We start from the raw sequence: 16,515 nt of genomic DNA on the forward strand, positions 1-16,515 counted from the left end.
CAGCCTTCTGTGCAGTAGGTGTGGCCATTTGCCATAACTCCTTTCTGAAATCCCATTGAAATGAGAGTAGGATTTTACTTTTTCAAAAAATGTACAAATCCACTGAGATGATGGAATAGCAACAAAATTTAGGAACAAATCTCTCAAGAAAACAGATGAATGATAACTGACCGAGATGCATCTGAGAAAGCCACCTTGTCCAAAGAAGTGAGTATCTGAGAATCTGATTTCACTGCAAAGCTCCTGAAGGCTCTGGAATGGGCAGCTCAAGTACCTTTGAAGTGGGTGTGGGTGAAAGTGGAAGGATGGGCTGAGAGCCAGTTAAGATGTAGTCCTGACCCAGCAGGGCAGCTGTAACTGCCCCAACCCAGTGAAGGATGAAGGAGGCTCATCACAGTCAGTCTTCCATATGTCTCTTCTTGTCCTCTCCAGGTGGGAATCAGGCTCATATCCTGCCGCAGGAATAGAGCGAAAGAGGCTTCTTGGGGAATATCACTAGCCTAAGGTGTAGAACCAGAAGAAAATGGAGTCCCTTATGTCGGATGAAAGGTAGACCATCGGTGCTGGTGTTGAAGGCCTTTCTCAGCAGAAGACACCGGCTAGTCCCCAAATGCTGGGTCTGTCACTCTACCTCTGGACTTCTTGTTCCCTGACTCAGCTACCCTTATCCAAATAAGAACACTGCTAGGCAACCAATCAGCTGAAAAAGCAAAGTAGTTTTCATATTAGTTCACGTTAAAGCCGCTTAGTCTGTGAGCAACTCAGAGCTCATTGCTTTTGTAGCCTTGAGTTACCTGGTTTTCAGGCTTAAAACCAGTTACCTGGTTTTACCTTGCAAGAGACTCATCTCAGTTTTGTTTTATTCAGTATGCAGTTTGGTTTTTGACAAAGGAACACCTAGATGCCAGTACTGAATGTGGCCACATGCTCAAACGTTGTACCGTAGATGCTAACAAATCCAAATTCTGAGAACAAAGGCCAGGGTTTCCAGATCACAAGCGCCAGTGTAGTGCTGATAACAACAGAAAATAAAACAGGAGATGGCTTGCTCTCACCTATCACTGGAGAGAAAACATCCTACAACTTGTGGCGAGAATGAACAGGACTTGTACGAAGTACCGGGGACCAGAGTAGCCCTGGAGTCCTCAGATGCCACACTGGGCTATAGATGAGGGTGGGCCTTCACTTTCATTAACTGGCAGGAATATTTGCAGCTAGATTAAAAGCCAAGCTAAAGTCTTGTAGTGTCTTTAAAAATGTGTGTTCCACCTACACTTAGGAAACCACAAGAGGACATACTCTCGAGAGGAAGGGGAAATCATGGTGCCCAGGAGGTGGGGGACCCGACCCCAGGAGGCGAGGTGAAGCTCGCACAGTGAAATGTTCCCGGATGGCGGCTGTGCAATGGGCATAGACAGCATCAGTCTGGAGCAGATGTGAGGAAGCCCCGGAGAGGTCTTCGTTCTTAGACCACCCCTGCCTCTGGACGTACCTGGAGAGGAGCTAGGATTCAGTTACTGACACGTTCCCGGGAAACCACGGGACCCAAGTCCAAGAAGGAAACCACGGGCAAGAAAGTTATCCCAGTAACTTATCCCAGTAACAGTAGCAGGTGCATTGGTGGTTAGTGTTGACCTGGTCCTAGTAGGATCGACCCTGAGGTTGAACTCTACGGACCCTACAGCCTTAAAGCTCTGCTGAGAGGACGGAGCGTGGGGAAGAGGGTGGGTGAGAGCTGTCTAGTCCTCCAGTTCCGCAGGGAGAGGTCAGAGGAGGAGCGGAGGGCCCGAGGTCAGGAAGGGAGCCGAAGGAGCTGGAACTCGTTAGAGAACAAAGCAAGGGGGCAGCCCCAAAGCCGCAGCTGCCGCTTCCTAAGTGCATACACCTGCGGTGAGATCAGTGCAGCCTAGGCAGCAGACCACTGCGGGAAGGGCAGCGCTACACAGTTGATACCCAATGCTAAGGGTACCATCAAGAAGTTTGTGGAAGGAAAGGCGAACATCCAGTTTCCAGAGAAACAGTTTCCCTAAGGAGGCGCTCAGACAGTAACCACACCCACGGCTCCGCGGGAGGTGGGGAACCGCACCCGCCTGGTAAAGCTTGGCGCGTCTCCTTTAAGATGGGGCGAAGCCCCGCCCCTCCCATCAAATCCCGGCGCCCGTTTTGATGATGTCACACGGGGAGTTCCCCTGCGCGTGGTGCGGCTGGGGGCGGGGCTTCTGGCTCCGAACTCTCGGCGGTGGCATGGTCTCTCGCGGTGCTGGCGGGAGGACTCCCGAGGGTGTGGCCGGGCCTGCGGCGCTAGGGTGGCTCACGTGGGCAGGGTGTTTTGTACTAGCGCCCTGACTCAGGCGGTCTCCGCCGGTCGGTGCGGCGCGCGGAGTTTCCGGGAGAGTTCGGGCCGGAGCCGCGGCGCCCGCACGCCCGAGAGGTCCTCCGTGTGCCTTCCTCCAGCACCGGCCGCTCCGTGGTGGGAGCCCAGCCGTCCGCAGCCCCCGGGGACGCCTTTCCCACCGGGCAGCACAGCGAGCCGGGGAGCTTCCCGCAGTCACCACGCTGGAGGCCGGCCTGAGCGCAGCCAGTGCCGCAGCTCCGGCCTCACGGAGCTACGCAGTTCTCGCCGGAGAGCAGCCCCGAGAGCCGGGCCGGGGGGCAGGAAGCGGTTAGGGCGGGTGCGTGCCGCGGGCGCCAGAAGCTCCCCGGAGGAAGGGCTCGGGGAGGCGGTGGTACTGGAGCCTTTGCCGCACCTCCGAGCTCATTCCGCAGTAGAACGTTCCCACCTGAGAAAATCTGTTAAGCGCTTGTAATGAAGCATCGCTCGGATTTAGCACGGAGCGTTCGCAGCCTGGAAAGACGTTAGGAGTAGGATGTGGGAAACCCTGGCCGAGCTTCAGATTTGTGCGGTGGGCGAACCTTTTAAATAGGACTAGTGTGGGGCTGCGTTCAGCTGCGGATCCCGCCTCTTTCACCCCTAGCTTGTTGACACTCGGGAAGACAGGAAGGCCGAGATGCGCCCAGTGCCTTGCGCCAGAGAGGCTACCATCGGCACCAGCGAACTCGCCACCGAGAAGGGCCTTGCGAGCACAGCCTGTGTGGGAAAACCTTCAGCCAAGGGCCGCATTGCACTCAGCATCACACTGCAGAAAGCCTTAAGTCGTGCAGGGAATGTGTTCCCTCCTTCCCTGTAAGGGGAGGAGTGTGGAGAGAATCTCTGAGAACAGCCTCTGAGAGGCGGCCGTGGGCCACACGTCCAACACCCAACCCGGGGATATTCCTCCTGAGCGCCAGGTGTGTGGGAGGCTTCTGGGGGCCATGCTGCCCTGTCCCACCCACCCAGGACCCTGGCCACAGTTCCCTCTTGTCGGTGCCTGTGGTGAAGGCCGTCTTGTGGACTCTGCCTGCTGGGAGGGACGCACTGGTGGACTTCATTCTGTTGTTGCCAGTTATGGCATGGGTGTGATTCAGCTTTGGTCACAAGGACTCAGTTGGGGTCTTTCTGTGGCTGACAGAGATGGTCTACCTTTTTTCATAGATATTGTTGACCTCATATGATTTTTCCAGCTTCCAGGTCAGACTTCCAAAGGAACTGCCTCCCTCCCATTATTCTGCTGGGTATGGGAATAAAAGCCTTATTGTTCAAGCCACCTTTTATTTGGCGTTTTCTGTTTACTGTGTGTGTGGGCTGAGAGCAGAATTGGGGTCTGCAGCATTGAGGGAATGGGTAGTGGGGGGGAGCAATGATGACAGTAAAGAACTCTCAGTCCACCTTTGGCTTGATTTGTTCTGCTGCCCAAGACCTTTAGGGAATAACTGAAGAGCTTCAAGATGGTCCCCTCCCCCTACCTCCTGCCAGTGCATCTCCAGGTGTATGAGCTGGTCTGTTGTATCCAGGGTCTGTCCCACATTTCCCAGCACTGCTGAGGGGAAGCGTTCTTCCCAGGACCCGTGCAGGAGCCATGTCCCCTGAAGTCCAGAACCTAATAGGCAGGTACCATTGACTGTAAGACCTACAGGGGCTTAAGTCCAGAACCTAATAGGCAGGGACCATTGACTGTAGGGCCCCCTACAGGGGCTGCGTAGGAGCCGTAATTAGTGCAGAAACTAATAGGGCAGAGTGGGGGCGACTGTGGCAAAGTTTGGGGGGATGTGCCCCTTTAAGTAGGCATTCACAAATGTTGTAGTAACTAGCTTTGTGAGATGAGAGTGCACAGAAGTTCTCAGCAGCTTCAGACCTGCGTCTTTCCTGTGGCTGTGCTTAGTCAGTAAATACAGGTGTTGTCTGCTTTCTGAAAGTTTGCATCACACCACTTTGCTTTTACTAAAGACCTGTATTAGTCCCCACTGTTGCTAACTGAAGGAACTCTGAAGAGGATTTTCACTTTTATGAAAAAGGTTAAAAGTGAAAATAGTGTTCCGTGTTCATTTTGCAGTGAGCCGTTGTAGAGGTGGGCGTACCCTCAGCAGAGAGTGGTCCTGCAAACTCCTTCCCCAGGAACCACACTCGGCATCTCAGCGTCAAGCAGTCAGGACTTTGAACTGTGTGAACATCTGTGTTTTGTCTTGATTTATTTCGTGTATCTGTTAGCAAGATGTGTCCTAAGGTAATCAGAAAAGCCTAAGAAAGGTGATTTTGGGGTCTGGGAACCCTCAAAAAATTTCCGTATAACTGAACAGTGATTGCTTCTTTGCTTTATGCCATTTTGGTTTACCAAAGGTTTCATGGGACTGCTCATCTTTTGGTTACTGGGGGAAACTGATGCATGTTCTGTACTGGTTGTACCCTACTCTAGGGCAGAAGTCCCCTGGGTTGTCCACCTGCTGGAGTGTGGAGGGAATTTGCTGGGCAGCTGTTTGCAGGGGCGAGGTTGAACTTGGTGGGAAGCTAGTCGGAGAAGGCTGGACTCCCGTGGGAACACGGTGAAGTTGTCTGCTGGGTGCTGCTGAAACTTGCTGGAGGGGACCTCCGCTGCTGTCTCCAGTAGCAGTCACTTGTGGAGGGGGTGAGAATGGAAGAAGTCCAGTGGAATGCTGAAGAGCAGCGCCCCCTTCCCAGTGCCCCTCTAGCGCCCTCTCCTGACAAGCCTAGCACGCCACGCGGCAATGAAGAAAGGTTCTAGCCTTGCAGGGTTCTTTTGCCAGGGACCCAGCCTCCCCTCCAGTCCAGGGGTCTGGACCTGTAAACTGGGTTAGATCTAGGGACTGGCTGAGAGGCAGTCATCCCCAGTTGTGACTCAAGGCAGGTTTTTGGCTCCTAGATCTAAAGATTGTCCCCCGTGTTGTATCACCAGCACTCTTGTATTTCTAGGGTGCTATAGTCAGTGAACCACTGTTAGAGGTCCCCATGGACCATGTGGTATTTTGATTCCCGGTATATACCTGTTGTTCTTCCTGGCAGAGGCAGCCCCCCGCCTCTGGTGGTCACGTCCTGCCATCTGGCCTCTGGCCTCCAGAATCCTGGCATCCCCAGGGAAATAAGGCCATCTGCCCATCTCTACAGCAGTGTCCCCCCCCTCCCCCCCACTACACCCACCTGCCAGGGCAAGGAATCACAGCGGTTTTCAACGGTGTGGATACTCCTCCTCCTAATGTGTTTCTTAGCGCCTTAGTGAAAGGAGTCTCTCCTGGGCCTTCCTGAAGCATGTACTTAAGAGATAAATGTGTGGTCCACAACATAAATCCATCCGACATTCCTATCACCTTGTTGACTGTAGGCCATTTTTGAGTGTAGGTTTCAATCAAGTGATCAAATATGCTGCTAGAGTCACCCCCAGCTGCCCAAGTGAGCAGCTTGAATCTGGATCTTTAGATACTTTACCATCATCAGTGAATTTGGTCTGACCTGGTGTTGTATTCCATCCGCTTTGGTCTAATACCTTCAGGATCCACATATGTTCTCCATGTTTCTACTGACAGATATCAGCAAAATCTCACTTATTTCCTAGATGGGCAGTCTGCTCTTCCAGGGGCACAGCGTATACCCGTCCCTCTGAAGCACTCTGTAGTCTGACCCAAGTTATGGGTCTGGCGGCCATAGAGAGTGTTGTGGTGTTGAGTGTCCCGTCTCAAGGCACCTACCTGCCCCTGGCAAGGCTGTCACAGGACTGATCTTTTAAGACACCGCAGGGCAGACTTATTACGCGTAAGAAAGGCTCAGTGACTCAGGGTTTATGCTGGTCAGTTACATCTGGGTCTGACCAGATGTCCCCACTCTGCGTTTCCTGATCCTCTCCCAGTCAGTGCCCTGGCTTTCCCTTGAGAAAGGGGAGGTTGTGCATCCAACTGTTATTCTCAACAAATGCAATTAATTTTTCCGGATGATTTTTAGAAATAGCCCCGTGGCTACGAGTAGAAAGTTTCCTTTAGAGCAGTCATCAACGTTCTCTGGTTCTCACCCTACCTAGTCGTTTTCTTTCTGTGAGCCACTCTTGTGCACTGGAGAGACTCCAGCCTACATTGGAGATTCTGTCGTCATCATAACCACCCCGGAAAGCTCAGCCACTACTGGGGCTCCAAGGCCCCTGCTTTGGTCAGAATCACCATCAACCAAAGGTGATAGCTTGATTAAGTCTTACACCAGTGCACGCCACAGATTACTAGGGTCCCGTTTCCCACTGGTAACGAACGCAACACTGCCCAAGATTAGGAGTACAATCACTTCCCAAATCCCATCTGTGCAAGCCTGTCCCTTGTACCTGTACTCCTGGTACCAGGTACCTCTGGGTCCAGGCCAGCAGAGTAACCATATCACAATCGGAGCAAAGCAGGTTTGGTATAAAGAATATTAACTCTTTCCAGGGATTTCTCTACTATGTGGGGATGAAAGAGGATTCTAAGGAACAATGAGGGAGAGTACCACAGAAGGAACAAATCTGGAAGAGAGGAATCTCTGCCGCAGGGTGTGGGGATTGAGACCTTGTTGGAGATGGTGTCATTTCAGCTCAGCAGATGGCAGAGGAATTTGTGGGGTCGATCTGGACTGGAGATGGTCCATGTCTACTGGGGAAAGACTGGTGGGCAAGAGCTACCAGCTAGCAGAAGGCAGAACTCCCCCTCCCCAGCTCCCATCCTCCACCCCCAACACACTGTGGGATGTCTACACGATTCACCTGGAAGCTGGCCATGGGGAAGGGAGGTGCCATTGGCTTGCTGAGAAGCCCGCTGGGGACATGGCTGGACTTGCTGGTGAGCCACTCACAAGCCCTCCAGGGGAGTGTCCTTGAACTCTCCAGAAGCAGGGTGGGGTGGGGGCACCTGCAGAACCTAAAGGAAGCTGCTCGCGGTGGTGCCACGGAACTGTACACGAAGAATCCTCCTCGGGTGCCCTGGCATTCACGGGCTGGCGCGCATCCCTGGGTGCGCAGCGTTCTAAGGGCCTTGGGACAAGGAGCAAGGATAGCCGCGCGGAGGCAGGAAGGGAAACGTCCTCCTCCTGCGGCCCCCTGCTCCCTCTACCGGCACAGCCTGGTACTGCAGCAGCGGGCTCGGGTGCGGAAGGCGCGGTACTGCGCAGAGTTGCGCATTTGCAACCAGCTGAGTCGGCTCATCCTGGGAGGTCGGAGTACCCTGGACGACACAACCCAGCCAGTACGGCAGGACAAAAAGTATTGGTCTATCTCACATAGGATAGGTGCGAAATCCTAAAGAAAACCCAGAACACTTGCTTTAGCGATCTGTCAACTACCGCCTCGGGTTCCTGTCCCCGGCGCTGGCTGGACCCCGGCCTCCAGGCGACCCTCTTTCATGGTCCAGGCTGCTCCCAGGAAGCACAGGGCCCAGACTCTTCCCCAGGGGAACGCCCGCCCAGGCTGAGGCTGCTCCAGGTCTGTTCCCCTTTGGGCTTGCTCCGTGAGTGTGGGTGAGGACAGGCTTCGCGGGGTAGTGGGGTTGGAGGGGGAGAGCTGGAGGGCGCAGAGGAGCTTCTCGTCCGGAACCTCCATCTTGGGCTATCACACTGGCGATCAACTTCCAGTTCTCTGAGAGGTCTCTCAGAGATCTTTGGCCTTCCTTAATAATGTTTATGTCACACAATAAATTATATATTTCACAATGTTTACAGATTAAGGGATAAAAATTATATGATCATACTAGTGGATGCAGAAAACCTGATTAATAAAAGAAAAACCTCAACAACTGGGAATGGAAGCAGGTATCTCTGCTCTGACACAGGTTACTTGTAAAAAAAAAAACATAACCCAACTCCTATTGCAAGCATTATAACCATGGCGAAAAATTCCAAGCCTTGCTTTTGAGTTGGGGCACTTAGGCAATTATCAAAAAATAAATAGATGGTCTAAGAATTGGGAAGGTGAAAAGAAAACTTGTTATCTGATAATATAAATATAGAAAATCCCAAAGTATATACAGATATATTATTAGAATTAGTAAGAAAGTTTATAAGGTTGTTGAGTGCATAGTCAACTATAAAATCAGTCTGGGACGCCTCCGGGGGCTCCGTCAGTGAAGTGTCCGACTCTTTGATTTCGGCTCAGGTTATGATGTCAGAGTTGGGAGATGGAGCCCTGAGTGGGGCTCTGTGCTCAGCGTGGAGCCTGTTTAAGATTCTCTCTCTACCCCCCCTCTCCCCTTACACCCTCCCCCAACTAAAAAATTCAGTCTCATCCTGTGCATCACGAAATTAGAAATTAAAGATTTAAGAAGGTGCAGTTTATAGTGACATGGAAGGCAAGTAGCCAGGGCTGTGTGCAGCAGAAGGCGTGCCGGATAGCTTTGAAGGACATCACTATTCAAAGACACTATACAAAACTGTTAAATTTCTCCATGTTGGGACTTAATGCAATTCCAGTTAAAATGTTTACTGGCTTCCTTTTTGAACTGGAAAGGCAGTTCTAACAATTAGGCAGTAATGTAAAGGGACGAAGCTAGCTGGCTGGCACTGGAGAAGAAGATGCTGGGGGTCTTGCTCTCCCTGACCTGAGGACTTAGACTGAGGCTGTGCTACAGATGGCGAGTGCCGTCATGTACAGTGACAGATGGACCGACCAGTAGACCAGTAGACCAGCAGCGTAAGGAGCCGAGAAATAGATTGACAGATCCATTTGTGCTTGATGCGTGAGGACACTCTGGGGGTTTGTACGTGGCTGTGGCAGTGAGCATGGACGCTGGCTCTGACCCTCCTGGTTTCATAGAAGGCCTTGGGTGGCCAGCAGGGCCCCATGCAGCCTGACTTTGGGCAGGGATGTTGAGGCTCAGGGAGGTGAGGAGGTGTGGCCGGCCACAATCACCCCTCCTCCCACATGGTGCACCCCTCCAACCCTCCCTGCTGGATCCGCACCACAGCCTCTGCTAGAACTTTGCGTGCCTTCCAGGCCTAAGCTGAGTCTGTTCTCTGGGGAAACAGAGTGGGAGCTGCTGTCTCCTAGGGAAACCCGTGCCCTTTGATTGGAAGGAGCTTCCTGTTTCATTTGCTGTATATCCTGGGCCTGGGTTATTGCAGATGCTCCATGAAGCTGTGGAGTGAATGAATGAAAGAACAAAAGACGTGTTTTAACAAAAATGAATTCATTTTCTGGACTGAAATAGCCTCCAGAGAATGCCTTGCTGAGGGCCTGATGTGCAGGCTGCCCAGCCCAGGGTAACGGTGCATCAGCAGCTCCCCCCAGCCTCCTTCTCTCCCCAGGTCTGTGTCGGGGGTGTCTGGCTTCATGTCCAGGAGCCCAGGGGAAGGGGTTTGGGAAATGCCCACTGATGGTTTTGAAATCTGCCTCACCCCCGCCCGGCTCTTTCATATTGTTTCAGAAGAAGTGTGAGCCGAGCACGGTGAGCTGGATGGGGGGGTGTGCTCAGGAGGTCCGCCTTAAAGACACCCCACTAGTGTTTGCCTGACAGTAGCTTAAAGACTTTCATTTCTTCTCTAAGGTCCCTAAGACCGGATAATCCTGATGAATTAAAACTTTGAAGAACCCACAACCCAGAACTTCCTGATGGGTAGAAATGGGACATTTCTGAACAAGGACCTTATTTATTGTCCCAAGACTGGTGGTACTGAGATGATAGGTCCCTTGCCTCTTGCTGGGAGAGGACAAGGTTCTAGAAGGGCTTCTACTCAGGAGAGCACCCATTCTGTGGACCCTGATGACTGAAATCCTGTAGGGTTGCCAGACTGAATACAGGAAGCCCAGTTACATTTTTAATTTCAGGTAATTTTTAGTATTACTGTGTCCCATATAATATTTACGTTTAACTGGACAGCCTGTCTTTTTATTTGCTAAATTGAGCAATTCTATTTGGAATAAACTTGACACCAAAAGGAAAGATTTTATGAATATGTAATTCTGTCAGTGGGGAATCTCCCTTATAAATGAGGATGGTGAATATTTTGAAGAGCAAACAAAGTAATCAGACATTGTCTTTTATTTGTGAAATCTGAATGAAACTCTTCCAAATTAGCTTTAAAAAAACATTTAGGGGTGCCTGGGTGGCTCAGTGGGTTAAAGCCTCTGCCTTCGGCTCAGGTCATGATCCCAGGGTCCTAGGATCGAGCCCTGGATCGGGCTCTCTGCTCAGTGGGAAGCCTGCTTCCTCCTCTCTCTCTGTCTGCCTCTCTGCCTACTTGTGATCTCTGTCTGTCAAATAAATAAATAAAATCTAAAAAAAAAAACACCAAAAACCCAAAACCCATCTGGGGGTGCCTGGGTGGCTCAGTGGGTTAAGCCTCTGCCTTTGGCTCAGGTCATGATCTCAGGGTCCAGGGATCAAGCCCAGCATTGGGCTCTCGGCTCAGCGGGGAGCCTGCTTCCCCCTCTCTCTGCCTACTTGTGATCTCTGTCTATCAAATAAATAAATAAAATCATAAAAAATTTTATTTATTTTCCTAGGTGCCCACCAATCTGTGCACCTCATAATACTGTTTTAAGATCTGAAAAACATGTGTGTTTTGCAAAATAGTTTCATAAAGCCTAATTTATTGTATTTACCCATATTTTTACTTTTTCTGTTGTTGTTTTCCATCCTGATGTTCCAAGATCCTTTGTTTCTCATTTTCTTTCTATTTCTTTTTTCTTTTTTTTTTTAAAGATTTTATTTATTTATTTGACAGACAGAAATCACAAGCAGGCAGAGAGGCAAGCAGAGAGAAAGGGGGAAGCAGGCTCCCTGCTGAGCAGAGAGCCCGATGCGGGGCTTGATCCCTGGACCTTGGAATCATGACCTGAGCCAAAGGCAGAGGCTTTAACTCGCTGAGCCACCCAGGCACCCCTCCTTTCTATTTCAAGAGCTCCACCATTATCCATCCTTTACTTCAGGTTGGCTGGTGACAGACTCTCTGAGTTCCCCTCCATGTGAGGCTACCTGGGGTCCCCCTTAAGTTTGGACGATGTTTTTGTGGATGTAGTTCTTTCCTTTCAGAACTTGCTGGATATTGTGCTGCTTCTGTCTGGTCTCCATGGTTTTGGATGACAAATCATGTCGTTCAAATTGTTTTTCTTATATAGGGGAGGTGTTTCTGAAGCGCCCGGCTGACTTGGTAGGGCATATGACTCTTGATCCTGGGGTCATGAGCTCCATGTTGGGTGTGGAGATTACTTAAATAAATAAACAGACTTAAAAAAAGAGATGTTTCTTTCTTGCTGCTTTCAAGGTGTTTTCTTTGTCCTTAGCTTTGAGGAGTCTCATGACATGTTCTGGTGCAGGTTTTGTTGAGTTTATCCTTTTCGGAGTTTGCTTAGCTTCTTGAATCTATAGGGGTATTTGTGTGTCCCCCTCCTTCTTCCCATTACTTGGATGACATGAGTGTCACGTCTTTCCTTATCATCCTACAGGTCCCTGAGACTTAATTTTTGGGCTAGCCCATTTTTCCCTCTGATGTTCAGATTGGAGATTTCTACTGCCCTCTCTTCCAGTTCACCAGTTCTCCCCTCTGCCTTTTCTGTCCTGCGGTGGAGCCATCCAGTGAATTTTTAAAAAGCTTTGGTTATGGCATTTTTCAGTTATAAATTCTCCTTTAGTTTCTTCACATCTTCTGTTTCTTTGCTGAGGCTTCTACTTTTTCATTTATTTTAAGTGTGTTCATAATTCCTTATTGAAACATACTTGTGGTGGCTGCTTCAAAATCCTTGTCAGATAATCCCAGCATATGTGTCATCTTGGTGTTGAGATTTTTGACTGGCTTTTCTCATTCAAGTTGAGATTTTTCTGTTTCTTGGTATGATGATTCATTTTTGGTTGTATCCTGAACATTTTGGGTATTTGGGATTTTGTTTAAATCTGTTTTAGCAGGTGACCTCTGATACCTTGTCACTGAGAGAAGGGGGGTGTGGCCTTGTTACTGTCATGTGGTGTGGAAGTCCAGGTTCCCTTCTTGGCCTCTGTTGACACCCTGGGGTATGGAGAGGATGACTTTCCAGAAGCTGTAGGGGTGTAGAGTGGCAGGGTGGCCACCTCATTACCACTGGGCAGTGTTGGGAAGTCCTGACTCTCCACCAGGCCTCCTCTGACACCAGCATGGTGTGTGTGTGTGTATCTGTGTGGATGCTGATTTCCTTGGGACTAAGCTTATATTTTAACATATCAGCCATCTCAGGGGAAGCCCTGAACCCAGTGCTACCTTGTCACTGATACTTAGAAGGACCTTAGATTTCAAGCATTATCTTAATCCATATGGAAAATAGGATGAAAACCAAAAAGCAATAGGTTTCCAGAGCCAGGATGGACATGCAGAAGGCCCCTGGGGGCTGGTGATAGTGTTGAGTCCTGTAGGGTCTTCCTCTTGAAAGAGAGAAACACACCTGTCCTGGCGTGAGTCTTCCTGTGGACTGAGAATCTACTTGGAGGGTTGGAGGACTCTGGGTCTGATGCCAGCTGGGTCTCTAGACTTGGGTAGGATATCTATGCTAACAAATCAAGGGGAGGGACTGACAGTCTCTGGTGAGTAACTAAGCATCTTTGGCATTTCCCCTTCTTGTCTGTGATGGCAAAGTCAAAATTAAGGAGGCCTCAGAGGGGTGGGAAGATTGGATTGACCTGCTGATTAAGCATGGGGAGTGTGTGTAAGTTCAGATCCAGTTTAATGAGAACAGTGGGACCGAGTGCCACCTTAGGGGTCAGCATATCAGAATGTCACCTTCCACGTCTGGTTTGACTCTAGAAACAATACAACATTTCCCTCCCCAAACCCTTCAAATCAAAATCAACTTTACAAGTCATCCAGCTTAGATGCTGGCCTGTTGTGGGTCATTTTGGAGATGGGGACTCTGGGGAGGGCTTGCATCTCATTCTTTGGGCTGGGCCCTGACCTTGTCCTGGACAAGTCAGAGGCGACAGTGTTCCTGAGGCATTTCCAGAGACCCAGAGCTGGTGCCCGGTGTTCCAAGCTTCTCAGGGGACCCTGCACTGTCTTCTGACAGGTCCAAGATAGAAAATGCTGGTCACTCATAGAACAACAAGGTGCAAATTGGTATTTGGACAGAGCAAGATTTTTAGCTACTCTGGGGACAGGAGTCTTTGAGTCCTTTCACCTAGATAAGAAAGTTTAAAAAGGTTAAAAAAAAAAAGCTAGGAAGCATGAATGGGCTGCCTGATGAAAGAGACAGTGATGAGAAAGGCCTTGTCCCTTCTCTGCCCAGACTGTGAGACGTCTGGACGCACCATCTCCATTGGTACAGGGATGGGCCCAGCGCCTCTGGCTGCAAGTGTGGCCATGCTGTCAGCCTGGCCAAACTGGTCCATTCGGGTCGTGTACGGTCACAGTCATGCATTCGGCCAAGCAGGTGCATTGGACCCAGTGCAGAGATAGGGAAGGGACGGCTTTCAGAGCCCTAGGGACACTGGGCCCCCAGGTCTTCCAATGGAGGGACCCTAAGTAGGCATAACGCAAATTTTTACTTCTAGCAAGAAGGACATTTTTGTCAGCAGTCATCATTGTGGGAGTTGATCAGAGTCTCTCCAGGGTTTGTATCTGCCCTGGCTGGGCAGGAGCCTGGGGAGGGGAGGGAGGGGCTGAGTAGTTTGCCCCCCATGTACAAAAGCATTGGAGAATGACGACTTCAGCTGTCCCTCCCACTCCATTTAATACACACCTCAGCTGGGGTTCCAGCAAGTTAAATGTGGCCCTCATCCTGAGTTCTTTTGTTCAGTCGTTGGTCCTTTATTGTGTAATTTGGCCTGATGTAGGGCTGAAAAAATGTATTGTCTTATTTCACCCTTGACGTTTTTATTGCAGGGAATTTTCAAATCTGTGGGAAAGACTATTCAGGCAGCTCCCTTGGGAATTATTAAAAGAGAGACAGGTTAGCTACTGAATGCAGGGAAGGAGGAAACAAGCGAGGGAGAAGAGAGAAAGAGAATGTGCGGGCGGGAAGGAGTTTACAAGTAAGGAAAATCTAATCACAGCATTTTACTTCTCTGCCTGTTCTTAGTATCATCATTTTCTAAGTGAGAAGTACTTTCCTGATAATTTTTCTCCCCATTCTGTTCATCAGATATATCTTGAGCCTCCCATTCCTTCAGTGTCCCCAGCTCTATGACCTTGGCATTTCTCTTCACTCCTCTGGGCCCATGTCTCTTCATGTATAAGGGGAGACCGAGAATGTCCTCAACTGCTTAGGCTTATTTCAAAGGTTAAATGAACCCAAGCAGGGGATGCCTGCTGTTTAGTGGGGCATGTATTAAGGGGCGGGGGAGGGCTTCTAGGCGGAAACCCCTAGCCGAAATCTGGGAGTTTCCTAGGAGAAGGGTCAGGTTTGAGAGCGGAGGGAGAGGGGGATCTTGTGCAGAGGCCCACAGTGGTAGGGTGCCCAGTAACCCCAGGGACTGAGAGGAGGCAGGCCAGCAAGGCTGGAGGGAGAGAGGAGCAAGGGAGTTGGTGGGGGCAGCAGGTGGAGACTGTGGAGTGTCTCCTGGGCCAAGTGAGCACTCTGATCCTCATTCCAGGAGCCTTGGAAAGCCACCTAATGGTTGAATTAGGGAAAGTCACAAAACCACTCGTATTTTGAAAAGAGTGTATTGGCCCCAAGAGCCAGTCTTGATGTCTAGGGGTGGGCCAACGATTTGCCCATTTCCTGAGGCCAGTGTGGATTCTGCAGCTTGGATTGTGGTGGTGGTTGGTGGCGCAGGAGAGGGGAATGGAGAAAAGTGGGTTGATACTAGAATTGCTTAAGGCGTCAGATTTCTGGTCTTGGTGACTGATCAGATGGTGAGTGGTAAGGAGGGGGAAGGGATCAAGGACTGGGCCTCAATTTCTACCTCATGCAACTGGAGGGAGTCTTGTCATTCACTCATGTGGAAGCGACGAGACCAGATTTGGTCTTGGAAATGTTCAATTTGAGGTATCTTGGAGACATCCTTATGAAAAATGTGGAACAGGTCTAGTTGTATGTACAATTTTAGATTCAGGGTTGAGATCTGGCCCCATTTTCTTCACCTTTTCCTATGTCTACACTGACCCCATGTGGCTTTCTAGTTCCACCATTGAGCGTGAGAGTAAACTTCCGACCCTTCGCTGAGGGTCATAAACCCCACGCCTGCCAACTCTTCTCAACCTCTCATTTCCTTGCAGCTGTACCCACCAGATCCTTTTCTTTCTCTGCATGGGTCAGACTCCAAGCGTGCCGTGCTCACCACAATGCTCTGTAGATTCCAAGTTCTGGAAGGACAGCGCCTCGGGTATTATTCCTCTCCATCTTTAGATCCACGAAACTAGAGCTGAGTTATCTGCTCCCGACACCTAACGCATGGTGGTGTGACCAGCATGGCAAAAAGTCCCTACAGATACCCCTCTTTAAAGAGGAGGAAGTAGGAGGTGCAAAGAAGTTGCTGGTCCACAGCAGTTCTCTCATCCAACTAGGCCAGTGTTGGAGGTTCCTTGATTAGGTCTCCAGGCCCAGAAATGATTCTCCAGAGTGCTTGGCTCTGTCCTTTGGCCTCATGGCTCCACCCTCTGAGTCATCCTTTTTGTAAGAAAGATGGTGCATATCTGCATTGGAGTCGTTTTCACAGTCTTATTCTTGTTAGTGGAATTTGGGGACCAGATCAGCTCCTTTAATTTAGTTCTGTCTCTAACCCCTTTAGTCTATGTCTTCACTGATGGAATTCTTTCTGTAGTGTGGCTCATGTGTGTAGTGTGTGTGTAGTGTAGTGTGGCTCACTGGGGTTCACTTTATTAGACAGCCACATTCACAAGTTGCTTCTAGATAAGACTTTAAGCTTTGTTGCTTTCTTCTTTGGGTTTAATTTATTGTTATTTTTAAATTTCTTGAAATGTTGACTTTTATGATCGATTTTTAGCCTCTTTTCTTTTTCGTTTATGTGCATATAACTTAAAAAATTTTCCTTTGAGCATGCCTTTGACTTTAATTTCTTAAATTTTGATATTTCTGCTTTTATTTTCATTCATTTCAAAATATCTCTAATTTCATTATTTTTTAAAGTGTTTTAATTTAATTAATAATTTAATTATAGGTTAATTCCATTATGGTGGGAAAATAGAGAATGCAATGTGTTTATTTAAAATTATTGAGATTTCAATATGTTGCTCAAGTCTTCTGTGTATTTACTGACATT

At 49.5% G+C, this 16,515-nt stretch overlaps 1 protein-coding gene across 1 annotated transcript; it reads left to right on the forward strand.

Annotated features, from left to right (window-relative positions):
* Positions 1-1,404: 1,404 nt before the first annotated feature.
* Positions 1,405-3,629, forward strand: LOC123950399. The gene is made up of 3 exons (XM_046018205.1): positions 1,405-1,436; positions 2,120-2,672; positions 2,976-3,629. Exons 1-3 carry the CDS (start codon positions 1,405-1,407, stop codon positions 3,186-3,188), a joined length of 798 nt encoding a protein of 265 aa, XP_045874161.1. The 3' UTR covers positions 3,189-3,629.
* The last annotated feature ends 12,886 nt before the right edge of the window (positions 3,630-16,515 follow it).

Source organism: Meles meles, chromosome 9 (genome assembly GCF_922984935.1).
Source record: "Meles meles chromosome 9, mMelMel3.1 paternal haplotype, whole genome shotgun sequence".
NCBI classification, from domain to species: Eukaryota; Metazoa; Chordata; class Mammalia; order Carnivora; family Mustelidae; genus Meles; species Meles meles.

Coding starts and splice junctions, on each gene's coding strand:
- LOC123950399 (XM_046018205.1), top strand. CDS start 1,405: ATGGGCATAGACAGCATCAGTCTGGAGCAGAT. Junction 1,437..2,119: donor AGCATCAGTCTGGAGCAGAT/GTGAGGAAGCCC, acceptor GTCTCCTTTAAG/ATGGGGCGAAGCCCCGCCCC. Junction 2,673..2,975: donor GCAGGAAGCGGTTAGGGCGG/GTGCGTGCCGCG, acceptor TTTCACCCCTAG/CTTGTTGACACTCGGGAAGA.